This window comes from Lissotriton vulgaris, chromosome 7, assembly GCF_964263255.1.
Source record: "Lissotriton vulgaris chromosome 7, aLisVul1.2, whole genome shotgun sequence".
NCBI lineage: Eukaryota > Metazoa > Chordata > Amphibia > Caudata > Salamandridae > Lissotriton > Lissotriton vulgaris.
The window spans coordinates 491,592,365-491,610,998 of NC_141695.1; the positions used below are offsets into that span (position 1 = coordinate 491,592,365).

An 18,634-nucleotide genomic window follows, 5' to 3' on the forward strand; every position below is an offset into this window, starting at 1 on the left:
TGTAGCACCGCAGGCATGTGCAATGTTTAATGTGTATTGTTAAGAAGAATAGACAGTCCCCAGTTCGAACTAGTGTTTGATGTGGTTTTCTGACTAACTGTTAAAATAGAAGTACAATAAAGACACTGATATACAACTTTCAATTTAAAGCAGTGTCTACTTCCAAATGATGCATTGAGTTCGTATGGTATCATTACACACAGGTCAGACTTCAACACTGTAATGCCACTGCAGTGACCGTGACCATCGAAGCACTTCTGTAACCTATTTTGGAGTCATAAAACTACAGCCTTAAAGTATCAAAGTACCTGAAGGAAATTGGTTAAACGTGTGAATTGTAGAGGTATATAGAAGACAAGATTGTGTTGAAGATATTCTTAATGTCCCCTCAAAGTAGAAGCCCACGGAGCTGCAGAACGTGCACTGGGCATTGATGATTAAAATTGAATGCTACTACTCTACAGCTTGCTGTCTAGAGCATTACACTCTCCTGGGGTGTATTCACTCACCTATTCATTCATCCTTCCACTCATTTTGTTTTACTCATTCTTGCATTCCCTAATCACCAGTTAGCCTCACCACAGATACAAAAGTAACTAATTAAGAAGGACTTTCCACTAGAAAAAAACAGGCGTGTCGGCACAGTGGTGCATTTTTTGGTGTGGGGGCATCACCCATTGTTAGTGTATTTCGGCTATGGATATTTTTATAGTCCCCTCATCAACCTTCTAACATAAACATATGCTGTGTGTTTGTGGGTAATCTGTAAAGTAACTTTTTTTCTCCTGTTTTTTGCCACATACTATTTGGTAATCATAGTTGTCGTATGAGGTATGCTTCTCTCTAAGGAAGGGTGTGTTAGATCTAAATAATATTTTGCAGCTATTACAGATATCTTAGTGCTTGTATTTATGAAGCAATTTCATGAGTTTATTCTTTTTTTCTATTAATTCAGGAGTCCAATTGAAAGAAGAAATTTCACATTATCAATATTAATTCTCCAAACACTTCCACGACTGTAAACAATCATGTTCCATAGGTAAGAATATTGTAATTTGGATCTGTAAAGTTCATAAAAGCAATGTAATATTTTTAAAGAATTTACAAGATTAAGTGCTCACGTTCAAGTTTATCATGCATGTAAATTTATTTCTCTTACATAACGGTCTGTGTGACTCCAGACCCCGCCCCAAAAATAATGTATAAAGTACGAACAATTCATTGAAAACTCATGTTATTTATCTTGTAAATGAATATCATTTATAGCTGGTCCATCACCCACAATGGAATATTTTTCACCAACTGCGTCCCTAGTAGTATTTCAGACATACCAGAGAATTACATTTTGAGAGCTACTGGGTTAGACAGTGACCAATTCTGAATTGTATAGTTTATATTGACCAGTTTCTCCGTGTCGCCCCTCTTCATTAATGCTGATGTACTTCTGGATATACTGCATCCTATAGGCGTTATAAAACTGCACAGATGCACATACTATACAACTACAACTTTAGCTTTGCAACTGCATTTTCTTTCCATACTCTAGCTTACAGATTCCAAGGTTAGAGATAAATTCCAAACCCTCGCAAAATTGAGTTTGATCTCCGAATGGAATTCGGAGTAGGGTGATACTTGTCGCATCCACACGTTTTCCCCACTACGATTTCGTCAGTAAACCCTGGCAAACTTTAGTGCGGGACAACACGCCCAAAAAAATACGAAACGCTTTCAGAATTCAGTGCTATAAATACTGATTACACTTGTTATGTCTGATTGTCATGTAAAAAAAAGTTGGAGTTGGATATATTTATTGCACTCTGTAAATACCCCACCCGAGGATATCAGCATTCACTGCATGCCGTAAAAAGACATCTGTATTTTATATAATTCGGAAGTGGGTTAGGTCATTGTGTATGCAAATTCCTTAGTTCCACCATCCACATACAAGCTTGTTATTACTGACCTGTTCATGGAAAAAAAACTCAGAATACGGATGGGTTTATGCAATTCCGCTTAGAATTCTGGCACGAGTAGCCATGTGCTTGCATCGATTATCTTATGATAACTGCTGTAGTAATAAAAACAAAAATACACTTTTTTAATTGTGCTTAAACACTTTATTCAGTTTCTAAGGCTGTAAATACCAGTAAATAACAGATGTTGGCCATTAGGTTTGCAGATACCCAGGTTTTTTTAAATTATTTATTTGTTCATCTGCCAACTGCTTCAGATGTACTGTAAACAGACCCATTTATGAAACCCCAAGAGATTGCTTATATAGTCACATGATCTATATGTGCAATTAGTGCATATTTCCCTGAAGAACATTGAAAGCAGGTCACTGCACTCTCTTATCATTGCCATAGCATATTACATATGATCGTAATGTCAGGTGCATATTTGATCATCATCAAAACTTTCACTAGTACATTATTTGGGTCATCGATCCTTTTTAAGCATAAAAATGATTTCAAACTCATTAAAAATACTACAATGTAATTCATATGATCTGCAAACAATCAATTGATAGTTACAATGTACAAAGATTAAATGCCAAATTACCGGGCTTATTACGAGTACGGCGGTCTTGGCACCTCCCTCCGTACTCACGCTGGCAGGCCGGCCACCACCACACCTGCAGGTCCTCCCACCATATTCAGAGAGTGTCAGTCAGACCGCCACAAGAGCGCCGCCTCCTCCGGGATCAAGGATCCCACAGCAGTTTAATTGAGGAAAGGGGCAGGTATATGCTGGCGGTGCCAGTGCGGCACAGCCAAGCATGTACCGATTTAGATAGCCACCACCCATTTCACAGCGGGAAGCCCGGCACGAAAAGTGTGTTGGAGATTCTGGTAACCTGCCGATTCTGGGCCTGGGGGTATATGCAGGGAAGCACATGTTGTGCCCCCCTGGAATTGCACCCTTGTTCCTGCAGGTGTGGCATTCACAACATGGTGCATGCTAAGCCGTGCAGGAATGTGCTGCAGACACTCTCACGTCAGCGGTCTGCCGTTAAGGCTCTCCTATGAGCCTAATACTGCCGCCGCCATGAAACCACCGCAGCACCGCCCTGGATTGAACTCGGAATCTGGCAGGCGGGTGTGCAACAGGCCTGGCGGTCCTTCTAGCAGTTCTGGTAATTGGATCAGGACTACATCTAGCCCTTCCTTCTTTTGTAGAATTCAGATTATCCTTGACTTCACTAAAGCTTTTATTAATACTGCGACTATCCATAATAAATGAGCTTCCAAAAAGGGGTTAGTCTGTATAAAGCCTGTTTGCCGGCTTGTTTCCCTTTAGTACACTGAAGGCATTTTAAAACTTCAATAAACTAAAAGGGAAGCTCTCAGAACCTGTATCTTTAGAGCATCTGGGACTCTCTTATACTACATTGGATTCTGTAATCCCCGTTTAAACGGTAGTCACTAATTTCTATATAGTCAGTGACTTATGACGCACACAGATGACTATTTTGTGTGTGTGTGTATATATATATATATCAGCGGACTTCCGCCTAGGTGGGGCAACCTGGACATTTAAGGAGGGGTGGAGTTATGCTGGGTATATGGCGGCACCTGAGGAAGGCCGTGCGAGGCCGAAATGCATTGTGCAACGCTGTTCTGAATAAAAGCCTCTGACAACGTTTCCCCCGAGTGGCTTTCACCTGTTCCGTGAGGATTGGGAGTTGTGAAGATTATCACGCCAGCCAGAGGCGTGTTGGAAGACCCCGCTCCTTAAAGTGGCAAGAGTTTTCACTGGCTCCCCGCTGCTTGCAGCCCCTTTGCACATCAAGATATTGATAAACTTTTGCTCTCCACAGAGTGCACCTTCAACGAGGACCGCTGCGCTCCGCAGCTCGTCACTAAAACGAGGAGGCAGGTTCAACCTATCCTGCTTCGCGATCCTGTTGACACACGCACTTTGGGGAAGGAGTGACAAAGGGGACCGGAGGAAGAACTTGGATTCTACCCAACTCACCATTTTAACACCCCGTCCCTTCCAGTAATTCTTTCCCCACCTACAAACACTCACCCAGGAAGAGTGAATTCTGGGAGCTGTAGTCGTGGCAGGTCTGCAGCCGAGTTGGTGCCATTTGACTGACGTCAGCGGACTTCCGCCTAGGTGGGGCAACCTGGACATTTAAGGAGGGGTGGAGTTATGCTGGGTATATGGCGGCACCTGAGGAAGGCCGTGCGAGGCCGAAATGCATTGTGCAACGCTGTTCTGAATAAAAGCCTCTGCCAACGTTTCCCCCGAGTGGCTTTCACCTGTTCCGTGAGGATTGGGAGTTGTGAAGATTATCACGCCAGCCAGAGGCGTGTTGGAAGACCCCGCTCCTTAAAGTGGCAAGAGTTTTCACTGGCTCCCCGCTGCTTGCAGCCCCTTTGCACATCAAGATATTGATTAACTTTTGCTCTCCACAGAGTGCACCTTCAACGAGGACCGCTGCGCTCCGCAGCTCGTCACTAAAACGAGGAGGCAGGTTCAACCTATCCTGCTTCGCGATCCTGTTGACACACGCACTTTGGGGAAGGAGTGACAAAGGGGACCGGAGGAAGAACTTGGATTCTACCCAACTCACCATTTTAACACCCCGTCCCTTCCAGTAATTCTTTCCCCACCTACAAACACTCACCCAGGAAGAGTGAATTCTGGGAGCTGTAGTCGTGGCAGGTCTGCAGCCGAGTTGGTGCCATTTGACTGACGTCAGCGGACTTCCGCCTAGGTGGGGCAACCTGGACATTTAAGGAGGGGTGGAGTTATGCTGGGTATATGGCGGCACCTGAGGAAGGCCGTGCGAGGCCGAAATGCATTGTGCAACGCTGTTCTGAATAAAAGCCTCTGCCAACGTTTCCCCCGAGTGGCTTTCACCTGTTCCGTGAGGATTGGGAGTTGTGAAGATTATCACGCCAGCCAGAGGCGTGTTGGAAGACCCCGCTCCTTAAAGTGGCAAGAGTTTTCACTGGCTCCCCGCTGCTTGCAGCCCCTTTGCACATCAAGATATTGATAAACTTTTGCTCTCCACAGAGTGCACCTTCAACGAGGACCGCTGCGCTCCGCAGCTCGTCACTAAAACGAGGAGGCAGGTTCAACCTATCCTGCTTCGCGATCCTGTTGACACACGCACTTTGGGAAAGGAGTGACAAAGGGGACCGGAGGAAGAACTTGGATTCTACCCAACTCACCATTTTAACACCCCGTCCCTTCCAGTAATTCTTTCCCCACCTACAAACACTCACCCAGGAAGAGTGAATTCTGGGAGCTGTAGTCGTGGCAGGTCTGCAGCCGAGTTGGTGCCATTTGACTGACGTCAGCGGACTTCCGCCTAGGTGGGGCAACCTGGACATTTAAGGAGGGGTGGAGTTATGCTGGGTATATGGCGGCACCTGAGGAAGGCCGTGCGAGGCCGAAATGCATTGTGCAACGCTGTTCTGAATAAAAGCCTCTGCCAACGTTTCCCCCGAGTGACTTTCACCTGTTCCGTGAGGATTGGGAGTTGTGAAGATTATCACGCCAGCCAGAGGCGTGTTGGAAGACCCCGCTCCTTAAAGTGGCAAGAGTTTTCACTGGCTCCCCGCTGCTTGCAGCCCCTTTGCACATCAAGATATTGATAAACTTTTGCTCTCCACAGAGTGCACCTTCAACGAGGACCGCTGCGCTCCGCAGCTCGTCACTAAAACGAGGAGGCAGGTTCAACCTATCCTGCTTCGCGATCCTGTTGACACACGCACTTTGGGGAAGGAGTGACAAAGGGGACCGGAGGAAGAACTTGGATTCTACCCAACTCACCATTTTAACACCCCGTCCCTTCCAGTAATTCTTTCCCCACCTACAAACACTCACCCAGGAAGAGTGAATTCTGGGAGCTGTAGTCGTGGCAGGTCTGCAGCCGAGTTGGTGCCATTTGACTGACGTCAGCGGACTTCCGCCTAGGTGGGGCAACCTGGACATTTAAGGAGGGGTGGAGTTATGCTGGGTATATGGCGGCACCTGAGGAAGGCCGTGCGAGGCCGTAATGCATTGTGCAACGCTGTTCTGAATAAAAGCCTCTGCCAACGTTTCCCCCGAGTGGCTTTCACCTGTTCCGTGAGGATTGGGAGTTGTGAAGATTATCACGCCAGCCAGAGGCGTGTTGGAAGACCCCGCTCCTTAAAGTGGCAAGAGTTTTCACTGGCTCCCCGCTGCTTGCAGCCCCTTTGCACATCAAGATATTGATAAACTTTTGCTCTCCACAGAGTGCACCTTCAACGAGGACCGCTGCGCTCCGCAGCTCGTCACTAAAACGAGGAGGCAGGTTCAACCTATCCTGCTTCGCGATCCTGTTGACACACGCACTTTGGGGAAGGAGTGACAAAGGGGACCGGAGGAAGAACTTGGATTCTACCCAACTCACCATTTTAACACCCCGTCCCTTCCAGTAATTCTTTCCCCACCTACAAACACTCACCCAGGAAGAGTGAATTCTGGGAGCTGTAGTCGTGGCAGGTCTGCAGCCGAGTTGGTGCCATTTGACTGACGTCAGCGGACTTCCGCCTAGGTGGGGCAACCTGGACATTTAAGGAGGGGTGGAGTTATGCTGGGTATATGGCGGCACCTGAGGAAGGCCGTGCGAGGCCGAAATGCATTGTGCAACGCTGTTCTGAATAAAAGCCTCTGCCAACGCTTCCCCCGAGTGGCTTTCACCTGTTCCGTGAGGATTGGGAGTTGTGAAAAATATATATATATATATATATATAAATATGTATATATATATTACCTATTGGCGGCCGCCAGTAGGTAGTTATAAGTAGGATCTCGTTGCTATTCAAAAAGCATTTTTAGTTTGGCCAATATCTTTGGCGTCGTTTGATGAATCTTTGCGGAATTTTCAAAACCATTGACCCGCTAAGGTTAGCTCCTGTCTTTAAAGTTTCGGGGTGATTCGTCAAGCAACGGCCAAGAAAAAAGGGAGGTCCCAAAACGCGTTTTCCCCATGTTAATTTCCATGGGAAAAATTGAAACAGGCTATAGGCCGAACTGCTGAACGGAATTACACCAAATTTGGCAAAAAGGTAGCTCTTGGTTCAGAACTACCTTTTTTTAGGTCTCAGCCTGCGATGGCTGCGCAGACATGTGCAGTCTCACTGGCGAGATTTAATGAGAGAGAGAACATCACTAGCGAGGTTAAGCCCCGCCTCTCTTCTCCATTGGCTGGCCATTGGAGAAGAGGTCCTAGTAACGTTCTCCTTTCTCTTTAAGCCCCGTCCTTTTCAGATTGGGTTCCTTGACTTACTGCTGAAGTAAAAGGTTCCTTATCTTCTTTATGGGTCCAGATGGCCCCATAAAGAAGATAAGGAATCTTTTACGCCAGCAGGAAGTCGGGCGCCCAGTCTGAAAATGACGGGGCTTAGAGACAAAAGGCTGGCGAGCGGTTGTTTTTTTTTTGTATCCATTTCACGGCGAAGCAACTACCGCACAGAGGAGTCCCAGCCGAACCGGGAGGATGAGCGTCCAACGGCGGCCCCCCGAGCTCCGCGGCCGTAGGGGGAGATGAAGACCTCCGATCCCGGGGCCCCCCAGTAGTGGGAGGTGAGCGTCAGCCTCCAGGACAAGGAGCTGTGGGAGGACTTCCAGCAGCGCACCAACGAGATGATCGTCACCAAGATGGGCAGGTGAGAGCTCGCACGAGCGGAGACCCCGTCCCGAGACCCCTAGCACCGAGAGGGCTGGCCTGAGGCCCCTAGCACCGAGAGACCCCCGAAGTATTGTGTGTTTGTTCAAATGATGCAGCTGCATTTTGGATTCATTCCCAAGCAGGGGTGGCACCCCATTCACTTAAAAGTAGTGTTGGTAGAGGGGAGTATTCTGTCCCTCTACATTTCATAGGGAGTGGTATGTGGCGTGGTTTGAGACCAGACAATAGTCGCAGCTACTCCTTTAGAACAAACTGAGATCGTGGGTAGGACCTTAGTGTAACAGCGGTTTCTCCACTTGACCAAATTGTTTGATCTTGTGCACATGAAGGGCCATTTCCATGTGCGCGGCTAAATGTGAGCATTTTAAAGCGGATCCGCGTCATTAACTTAAATACGATCTCAGGATACGTATTATATCAAAATACGCAACATTTGGAGCCCGGGTATCGTCTGAAGTCTGTCCGCTGGATACTCACCCAAGCTATTGTTGGGATAGTTTCCAACACTGGCCCACAGATAACTGCGCGTGCTACGCAGTGTTTTCTCATGGTTAGCGCCTCCTGTTTGTCCCGACTCCGTGTACCAAGAAGTGGGCCCTGCACCAGCAATACTAGGGGTTGGCTTATTTCTGCGCGCTTCTAATTTTGTTATTTGAGATAAATTAGACTCGTATTTATTTTATTCTGTCAAGGATCACACGTTTTGCTGCGCACGGAAGCCTGGTTTAGAATCCTAATGTATGATGCCTTAAAAACAAATTATGCGACCTTTATGAAAGAGTACAAGGATGTATGTAAAGCGCTCTGATACCTACGGGTTAAGCCAGCGCTATATAAAACTTTTAAAATAAATAAAATAAAATAAAAACCTGGCCGGCGTGACCCTCAGCGCGGCCGAGTGCTACATTGGCCTGGAGCAGCTTAGCCTGCAAGACAGCCAGAAGCTCACTGACTTGGAGCTCAAGCACGTTTCCCCGAGGGCTGTGGGTGCTGAACCTCCGCTTCTGCGGGGGCATTCCAGACGCAGGGCTGCGGCCCCTCTTGCACATGTCGGCCCTGCACTCTCACCTTCGCGCTCCTGCGACAACATCAACGACACGGGGGTCATGCACCTGGCGATGGGCAGCCTGCGTCTGTCGGGCCTCGACGTCTCCTTCTGCGACAAGGTGGGGGATCAAAGTTTGGCCTACATAGCACAGGGGCTGGATGGGCTCAAGTCGCTGTCCTTCTACTCCTGCCATATCAGCGACGACGGCATCAATCGCATGGTTCGCCAGATGCACGGCCTGCGCACCCTCCGCATCGGCCAGTGCGTGCGCATCACGGACCAGGGGCTGGAGCTGATCGCTGACCATCTCTCGCAGCTCACAGAGATAGACTTGTACGGCTGCACCCGCATCACTTGTACGGCTGCACCCGCATCACAAAGCGCGGCCTGGACCGCATCACGCAGCTGCCCTGCCTCAAGATGCTCAACCTGGGCCTCTGGCAGATGAGCGAGAAGGTGAGGTGAGGTCGCACGGGACACTTCATAGACTTATGCCCTTGCTCGCCTGCCAGCGGTGGCGCTTAATATTTAAATTTCCTAAATATCGGAAATTAATGTTTGTGTAGCGCATGCATTTACTTTGTAAAATGCTTATCTAAATGATGCAGCCACGTGCAGCCAAGATTACAAAGGCATTGAGGGTACGGGACGTATCCGCTAATCAAGACACACAGACTAGTCATCATCAAATGAATTATGCTTGCCATATTTATTTAGCGAGCCTGCCAGTCTCTTGCTAAACAGTGCTAGAAATTAAAGACAATACGGGCCTCGGCGGGGCTGTTGAACCACGTGCAGTGGGAGGGGGTCAGATGAGGGGGGGGTGGGAAGGGGTGGAGTGCGTGCTGCTTGGAGCTCGAGACAGTCAATTTTGACACCCTTCATTCTTCATCTCTGCCCTTGTTGGATCTCTGTACCGTGTGCTTACCCAGTGCCCCTGGAGGCCCCTGTGTCCTCTCTGAACTCCTGTGCCTCCCTGCTGCCCTTGATGCCTCCTACCTGAACCCCGTGCATCCCTCACTCCCCTGCCTCCCTGTTGCCCTTGATGCTTCACACCTGAACCCCATGCATCCCTCACTCCCCTGCTGCCCTTGATGCCTTCTACCTGAACCCCGTGCATCCCTCACTGCCCTGCCTCCCTGCTGCCCTTGATGCTTCACAACTGAACCCCGTGCATCCCTCACTCCCCTGCTCCCCTTGATGCCTCCTACCTGAACCCCATGCATCCCTCACACCCCTGCTGCCCTTGATGCCTCCTACCTGAACCCCATGCATCCCTCACTCCCCTGCTGCCCTTGATGCCTCCTACCTGAACCCCATGCATCCCTCACTCCCCTGCTGCCCTTGATGCCTCCTACCTGAACCCATGCATCCCTCACTCCCCTGCCTCCCTGCTGCCCTTGATGCTTCACACCTGAACCCCATGCAGCCCTCACTCCCCTGCTGCCCTTGATGCCTTCTACCTGAACCCCGTGCATCCCTCACTCCCCTGCCTCCCTGCTGCCCTTGATGCTTCACACCTGAACCCCACGCATCCCTCACTCCCCTGCTCCCCTTGATGCCTCCTACCTGAACCCCATGTATACCTCACTCCCCTGCCTCCCTGCTGCCCTTGATGCCTCCTACCGGAACCCCGTGCATCCCTCACTCCCCTGCCTCCCTGCTGCCCTTGATGCTTCACACCTGAACCCAGTGCATCCCTCACTTCCCTGCTGCCCTTCATGCCTCCTACCTAAACCCCATGCATACCTCACTCCCCTGCCTCCCTGGTGCCCTTGATGCCTCCTACCTGAACCCCGTGCATCCCTCATTCCCCTGCCTTCTTGCTGCCGTTGTTGCCTCATACCTGAACCCCGTGCATACCTCACTCCCCTGCTGCCCTTGATGCCTCCTACCTGAACCCCATGCATCCCACACTCCCCTGCTGCCCTTGATGCCTCCTACCTGAACCCGTGCATCCCCCACTCCCCTGCCTCCCTGCTGCCCTTGATGCTTCACACCTGAACCCCATGCAGCCCTCACTCCCCTGCTGCCCTTGATGCCTTCTACCTGAACCCCGTGCATCCCTCACTCCCCTGCCTCCCTGCTGCCCTTGATGCTTCACACCTGAACCCCACGCATCCCTCACTCCCCTGCTCCCCTTGATGCCTCCTACCTGAACACCCATGTATAGCTCACTCCCCTGCCTCCCTGCTGCCCTTGATGCCTCCTACCTGAACCCCTGCATCCCTCACTCCCCTGCCTCCCTGCTGCCCTTGATGCTTCACACCTGAACCCAGTGCATCCCTCACTCCCCTGCTGCCCTTCATGCCTCCTACCTGAACCCCATGCATACCTCACTCCCCTGCCTCCCTGGTGCCCTTGATGCCTCCTACCTGAACCCCGTGCATCCCTCATTCCCCTGCCTTCCTGCTGCCGTTGTTGCCTCATACCTGAACCCCGTGCATACCTCACTCCCTGCCTCCCTGCTGCCCTTGATGCCTCCTACCTGAACCCCGTGCATCCCTTATTCACCTGCCTCCCTGCTGCCCTTGATGCCTCCTACCTGAACCCCATGCATACCTCACTCCACTGCCTCCCTGCTGCCCTTAATGCCTCCTACCTGAACCCCGTGCATTCCTCACTCCCCTGCCTCCCCGCTGCCCTTGATGCCTCCTACCTGAACTCCGTGCATCCCTTATTCCCCTGCCTCCCTGCTGCCATTAATGCCTTCTACCTGAACCCCGTGCATCCCTCACTCCCCTGCCTCCCTGCTGCTTCACACCTGAACCCTGTGCATCCCTCACTTCCCTGCTGCCATTGATGCCTCCTACCTGAACCCCGTGCATCCCTCACTCCCCTGCCTCCCTGCTGCTCTTGATGCCTCCTACCTGAACTCCATGCCTACCCCACTCCTCTGCCTTCCTCCTGCCCTTAATGCTCCTACCTGAACCCCTTGCATCCCTCATTCCCCTGCCTTCCTGCTGCCGTTGTTGCCTCATACCTGAACCCCGTGCATACCTCACTTCCTTGCCTCCCTGCTGCCATTGATGCCTCCTACCTGAACCCCGTGCATCCCTCATTCCCCTGCCTTCCTGCCTTCTTGCTGCCGTTGTTGCACCATGCCTGTACACCCTGCATCCTGACACCCCTGTGCCTCTCTTCTGCCCTTGGTGCCTTCTTCCATCCAAGGACCCTCCATCAGACCAATGCCAGGCAAACATGAAAAGCCAGCAGCACATGGCATCCCCAGCCAGTCCCACATCCAGGTGTGAGGCTGTGTGTGTGTGTGTGGCTCTGTGTGTGTGTGTGGTTCTGTGTGTGTGTGGCTGTGTGTGTGTGTGGCTGTGTGTGTGTGTGGCTCTGTGTGTGTGACTGTGTGTGTGTGTGTGTGGCTCTGTGTGTGTGTGGCTCTGTGTGTGTGGCTCTGTGCGTGTGTGTGTCTCTGTGTGTGTGGCTCTGTGTGTATGTGGCTCTGTGTGTGTGTGTGTGTGTGTATGTCTCTGTGTGTGTGTGTGTGTGTGGCTCTGTGTGTGTGGCTCTGTGTGTGTGTGGCTATGTGTGTGTGTGTGTGGCTCTGTGTGTGTGTGTGTGTCGCTCTGTGTGTGTTTGTGTGTGTGGCTCTCTGTGTGTGCGTGTGTGTGGCTCTGTGTGTGTGTGTGTGTGTGTGTGTGTGTGTGTGTGTGTGTGGCTAAGTTTGCGTGGGCAAGTATTTTCTTTTTCTTAGCCGTAGTATGCAAATGTGAATCAGGTGCAAAATCTCAGTTTTTGCAGTATCCGCTTTCCGCCTGAAGCGGACTAGAAAATAAATGAATTGTACGCTGCATTTTTGCAGTGATCCATTGACTGCCACAAAATTACTACCCAGGCATGCCAACTTGCAGATACATTTCACATTGGGGGGAGGATCTTATAGGAGATGTGTCTATAAAGGGACAAAATCATAAGCCAATTGGGTTTACGAGGCATGAGGGCACAAGGTCATGAAGTGGGGTCGGGGCTTTGGGCTGACATCTGACCCCCAACATCCCTCCCCCAAAACAAAAGCTTCTGAAGCTACCACTAATGCCCTGGGGAGTATTAAAAAAAAATACCCATGAAACGCAGCAGCGCCCACCCTCCAGATATGAGCTGAAAACTCACATCCCACAACCCACTCCTGCAGTGTGAGAGACAGCAGTTTGTATGAGAGACAGCAGTGTGAGAGACAGCATTGTATGTAAGAAAGACAGCAGTGTGTGAGAAACAGCAGTGTGTGTGAGAGAGACAGCAGTGTGAGAGACAGCATATGTGTATTCTAGGGAGAGACAGCAGTGTGAGAGAGACAGCAGTGTGAGAGACATTTTATTTATGTTTTGGTTTTTGAAACATAAATAAAATGCATTGTTATTTGCAATGTCAATAGCTCAAACTCGCATAAATACGCAACCTATTGCATTGCAAATGCAATAGGTCTCGCATTTGCGAGAGATTAAGCTATTGGCACTGTAAATGACAATGCCATTTATTTATCTGCTTTCAAAACCAACACATAAATAATAGCCCTAACTTTTGCAAAGGCGAGACCGTTGCATTGTAAATGCTTGTTCAAAATGGTGTAAATTTGTTCAGTAGTTCATGAGAAATAAAAAAATAAAAATATCGATATCTGAGCACCGAGGAGGATTTGCAAACCCTCCCGAGCACAAGCTCAATTCTGATTGGCTGCCAACACTCCAAACCAGGAAGTGTTGGCAGCCCTCTTGTGACTTGGTAGAATCAAATAAACAGTAAAACAAATATAAAAAACAAGAAAAGAGGACAGGGTGTAAAGGCCTGCTCAGGGGGTCCCACAAGGAACCCCAGGGCACAAAAAGGCATTAAAAAAAACATTTTTGGCGGAATTTGCGTTGGGGTCGCGAATTCCCCCGAAATTATTTAAAAAAATGAAGGTCGGGTTTCTGCGCCTCATTTTAATGAGGACCCAGGGTGCGGCAGGTCCCGGGGGCATTGTTAAACAAGCATTTACAATGCAATGGTCTCAGCATTGTTAAACTTAGAGCTATTGGCATTGCTCATGACATTATTTTTATTTATATTTTTGTTTTTAAAACATAAATAAATGGCATTGTCATTTACAATGCCAATAGCTTAATCTCTCACAAATGCGAGACCATTTGCATTTGCACACACACACAGAGCTACACACACACACATACAGAGCCACCCATACAGAGCCACCCATGCAGTCATTCACATAGAGCCCCCCACACACACAGAGCCCCCCACAGAGCCCCCCCACACACACAGCCCCCCACACACACAGAGCCCCCCCCACACACACACAGAGCCTCCCCCCCACACACACAGAGCCTCCCACACACACACACAGAGCCTCCCCACGCACACACAGAGCCTCCCCACACACACACAGAGCCTCCCCCCACAGACACACAGAGAGCCACAGACACACTCACACAGAGAGCCACACACACACTCACACAGAGCCACGCACACACACTTACACAGAGAGCCACACACACACTCACACAAAGAGCCACACACACACATTCACACAGAGAGCCACACACACACTCACACAGAGAGCCACACACACACACAGAGCCAGACACAGGGAACAGAGGCCAGAAAAACAGATCAAATCGAGAGGGAACAGAGGGCAGAAAAACGAGAGGGAACAGAGGGCAGAAAAACGAGGGGAAACAGAGGGCAGAAAAACGAGGGGAAACAGAGGGCAGAAAAACGAGGGGGAACAGAGAAAAACGAGGGGGAACAGAGGGCAGAAAAAAGAGGGGAAACAGAGGGCAGAAAAACGAGAGGAAACAGAGGGCAGAAAAACGAGAGGAAACAGAGGGCTGAAAAAATAGCGCAAACGGGAGAACAGTGTGGCCATCCCAGTTCAAAATAAAATAGAAATAGGAAAGAGATGGGACACAGCAGGGAGATGATTAGCATAAGACGTGCACAGCCTCATTTCCAGGTTGCGCCCCACCTCCACAGATCCAACAGATGATGCTGCTGTTCCCTGAACAAAGCAAGAGTAGAAATTTGCCTAGCCTACGAGAAGGTAAGTTTCAATTCTATTAAGGACGCAGATGCAAGGATTATGCTAATTTCTCTCTTGGCTTTATTAACAAATTCAGCACAGTAGCTCATCATAAATGTAACCAAAACTACATTTCCCATAACCAGGGAGAAGAAAAATAACATTTCTTAAGTCCTTTAACACTGTCCATAACACTTCAGGCCATAATAGACGTCCCCACACACACAGAGCCTCCCCACACACACACACACAGAGCCTCCCCACACACACACAAAGAGCCCCCCACACACACACAGAGCCCCCCCCACAGACACACAGAGAGCCACACACACACTCACACAGAGAGCCACCCACACACACTCACACAGAGCCACACACACACACACACAGAGCCACACTCACACAGAGTGCCACACACACACTCACACAGAGAGCCACACTCACACATTCACACAGAGAGCCACACACACTCTCACACAGAGAGCCGCACACACACACACACACAGAGCCAGACACAGGGAACAGAGGACAGAAAAACAGATCAAAACGAGAGGGAACAGAGGGCAGAAAAACGAGAGGGAATAGAGGGCAGAAAAACGAGGGGAAAGAGAGGGCAGAAAAACGAGAGGGAATAGAGGGCAGAAAAACGAGGGGAAAGAGAGGGCAGAAAAACGAGAGGGAACAGAGGGCAGAAAAACGAGGGGAAACAGGGCAGAAAAACGAGAAAAACGAGGGGGAACAGAGGGCAGAAAAACGAGGGGAAACAGAGGGCAGAAAAACAGATCAAAACGAGAGGGAACAGAGGGCAGAAAAACGAGAGGGAATAGAGGGCAGAAAAACGAGGGGAAAGAGAGGGCAGAAAAACGAGAGGGAACAGAGGGCAGAAAAACGAGGGGAAACAGGGCAGAAAAACGAGAAAAACGAGGGGGAACAGAGGGCAGAAAAACGAGGGGAAACAGAGGGCAGAAAAACTAGAGGAAACAGAGGGCAGAAAAACTAGAGGAAACAGAGGGCAGAAAAAGTAGCGCAAACGGGAGAACAGTGTGGCCATCCCAGTTCAAAATAAAATAGAAATAGGAAAGAGAGGGGACACAGCAGGGAGATGATTAGCATAAGACGTGCACAGCCTCATTTCCAGGTTGTGCCCCATTTCCACAGATCCAACAGATGATGCTGCTGTTCCCTGAACAAAGCAAGAGTAGAAATTTGCCTAGCCTATGAGAAGGTAAGTTTAAATTCTATTAAGGACGCTGAGGCGAGGATTATGCTAATTTCTCTCTTTGCTTTATTAACAAATTCAGCACAGCAGCTCATCATGAATATAACCAAAACTACATTTCCCATAACCAGGGAGAAGAAAAATAACATTTCTTAAGTCCTTTAACACTGTCCATAACACTTCAGGCCATAATAGACGTCATCACTTCCTGCCCGCCCTCTTTCTTTGCTGGAGGCTCTCTCTCACGTTCAACCAGACTGCTTCTGATTCTCATTTCCTGAAAGAAAATACAACAGTCACCTGTAGGTCCTACAACCTGAGAAAAACCATGACAAGTACATTCATAGAACTTGCAAAATATCTTAACAGGGTCATTAGACAAAAATCATAAAGTACTTTCTCTGCAATCAACTGTATCTTAACCACTAGAGATCGAAAAAGATTACTTACGATCATACGGGGCGGGAACAGCAAACCACGTGCTTGCGGGGAGGGATAATCCTCGCCTACGCGTCCTTAATAGAATTTAAACTTACCTTCTCGTAGGCTAGGCAAATTTCTATTCTATGTCTGGACCAGAGGAGAGGATTATGCTCCTTCAAAGCTTATCGACAACCACCTGAGCCACATTCAGCAGAGGTTTGAAATAAAACCTCTTAAACATGGAGTCCGAAGACCAGTCCGCTGCTCTCATGAGGTCTTCCAACCGCACTCCCAAGCTAAAGGCTTTTGAGGCCATTGCTCCTCTAGCTGAATGTGCACCAAATGCCCTTGTGTTAATGCCCGCCTCCTGCATGATCCAACGCACCCAACGTGCAATGGTGGGAGAGGACACCGCTTTGAATGGCTTATTGAGGGCTATAAGGAGTTGCCGTTCGTCTGGGGGACGAACTTCCTCCGTGGCTTCCTCATATGCTTTTAAACATTGCACCACACAAAGTTTGGGCGAATCTGCAAAAGCAGGGTAGGAGATCGTGTGTGTAGTAGACTTGGTCCGTCTATTCACCGTAAAAGTAACTCCCTCAGGAGAAAAAACTCTTGCAGTCACGTCTAATGCTCTAACATCCAACACTCTCCTACAGGACACCAGACACAACAACATCGCCAATTTGGCTGACAATTCTTCCCTAGAAAGGAGGGTTGCCAAGACAGCAATAGATTCAACACCTGATTCACATCCCACAACACCGAATAACGTGGTCCTGGAGGGAGTGACAACCTGATCCCACTAAGAAGTTTACAAACAAAGGTATGCTCCCCTAGGGGAGCTCCGTCCACAGGTGCATGCCCTGCCGATTTCGCTGAGCGAACTGAGTTTATCAACCTGTAGGCAAGGCCTTTCTGCGCCAGATCCGCCAGATAGTTTAGTACGTAAGGCAAATCCGCGACCACGGGATCCACTTCCCGTAGCATACACCAACATACCCACCGTGTCCATGCAGACCTATAGCACTTGGACTTGCTGTCTGCCCAAGCCCTGGACAGGAGGAGTTCAGCGTGGCTCGAAAGGCCCGGCAATCTCCAACTTTGCCTGTAATCCGCCACGCCATCAACAGGAGGAAACCCTCCTCCACCAGGCGGTGAGGAGCCCCCTCCGGACTCAGCAGCAGGTGGGGAGTCGGGCGGAGTGGGATTGGAAAATCCCAAGAAAGTTCCAGTAGAACTGGAAACCAGTCTTGCAATCTCCAACGCGGTGTTATCAGGACCACCGATGCCGTCTGCCTGCGAACCTGAGCCGCCACCCTCGTTATCATTGAGAACGGTGGAAACGCATAACCGTTCTCTTGACTCCAGTCCTGACTGAAAGCGTCCACTGCCGCCGCTAGCGGATCCGGCCTCCAACTGAAGAACCGGGGTAACTGATGATCCAACCGACAGGCAAACAGGTCGACCGTAAAGGGTCCCCAGCTGTCCTGCAAGCACCGAAAGATCTCCGGATCCAGATTCCAGACACTGGCCTCCCGAAGGTGACGAAAATGCCAGTCCACCACCAAATTGTCCCTTCCTGGAAGGTACTCTGCCGTGACTGGGACCTGATTGGAGAGGCAAAACTCCCAAAACTGCTTGGCCAGGTTTGCCAGAACTCTCGACCTCGTGCCGCCCAGGTGATTGATATACCTGACCGCCGACACATTGTCCATCTTCAGAAGGACCGAAGCTTGGAGCCTGTCCTTGGTCCAACACTGAACCACAAAGGAGCCCGCCAGGAGCTCCAGGCAATTGATGTGGAGACATTGCTCTTGCGGAGACCAACTTCCGCCTATGGAAAACTGCCCACACCGCGCCCCCCAACCGACCGACTTGTGTCCGACTCTATCACCAAGTCGGGGGCCGAACCGAAGATCACTCTTCCGTTCCAAGCGTCTATATGGGACAGACACCACTCCAATTCCTCTTTTGCCTCTTCTGTAAGCGGCACTACCTGAGAATAGGTAAGGCCTTCCGGAAGGTGGTGCGCCTTTAAGCGCTGCAAGGCCCTATAATGCAACGGGCCTGGGAAAATCGCCTGGATAGAGGCTGAGAAGAGACCCACCAAGCAAGCAATCTGTCTCAAGGAAGTCCTCCGCTTGGCCAGGGTCTGGCGAATTTCGTGCCTGAACTTCGCCACCTTCCTGGAGGGCAGACGGAGCGCGGCTGCCACTGAATTGATCTCGAAACACAGAAAGA

At 49.8% G+C, this 18,634-nt stretch overlaps 1 protein-coding gene and 1 pseudogene across 3 annotated transcripts in view; both read left to right on the top strand.

Moving 5' to 3' along the window:
* LOC147701936 (manganese-dependent ADP-ribose/CDP-alcohol diphosphatase-like) overlaps positions 1–18,634 on the top strand; it is a 114,226-nt gene that overhangs the window by 52,544 nt on the left and 43,048 nt on the right. For all 3 annotated transcript variants that reach the window (XM_086930562.1, XM_086930563.1, XM_086930561.1), the window contains one exon: positions 956–1,039. In XM_086930562.1, the coding sequence (XP_086786688.1) occupies positions 1,029–1,039 (11 nt within the window). In that variant the 5' untranslated portion in view covers positions 956–1,028. The remainder of the gene's footprint in view (positions 1–955; positions 1,040–18,634) is intronic.
* On the top strand, positions 8,542–9,188 carry LOC147701937 (F-box/LRR-repeat protein 14-like; annotated as a pseudogene).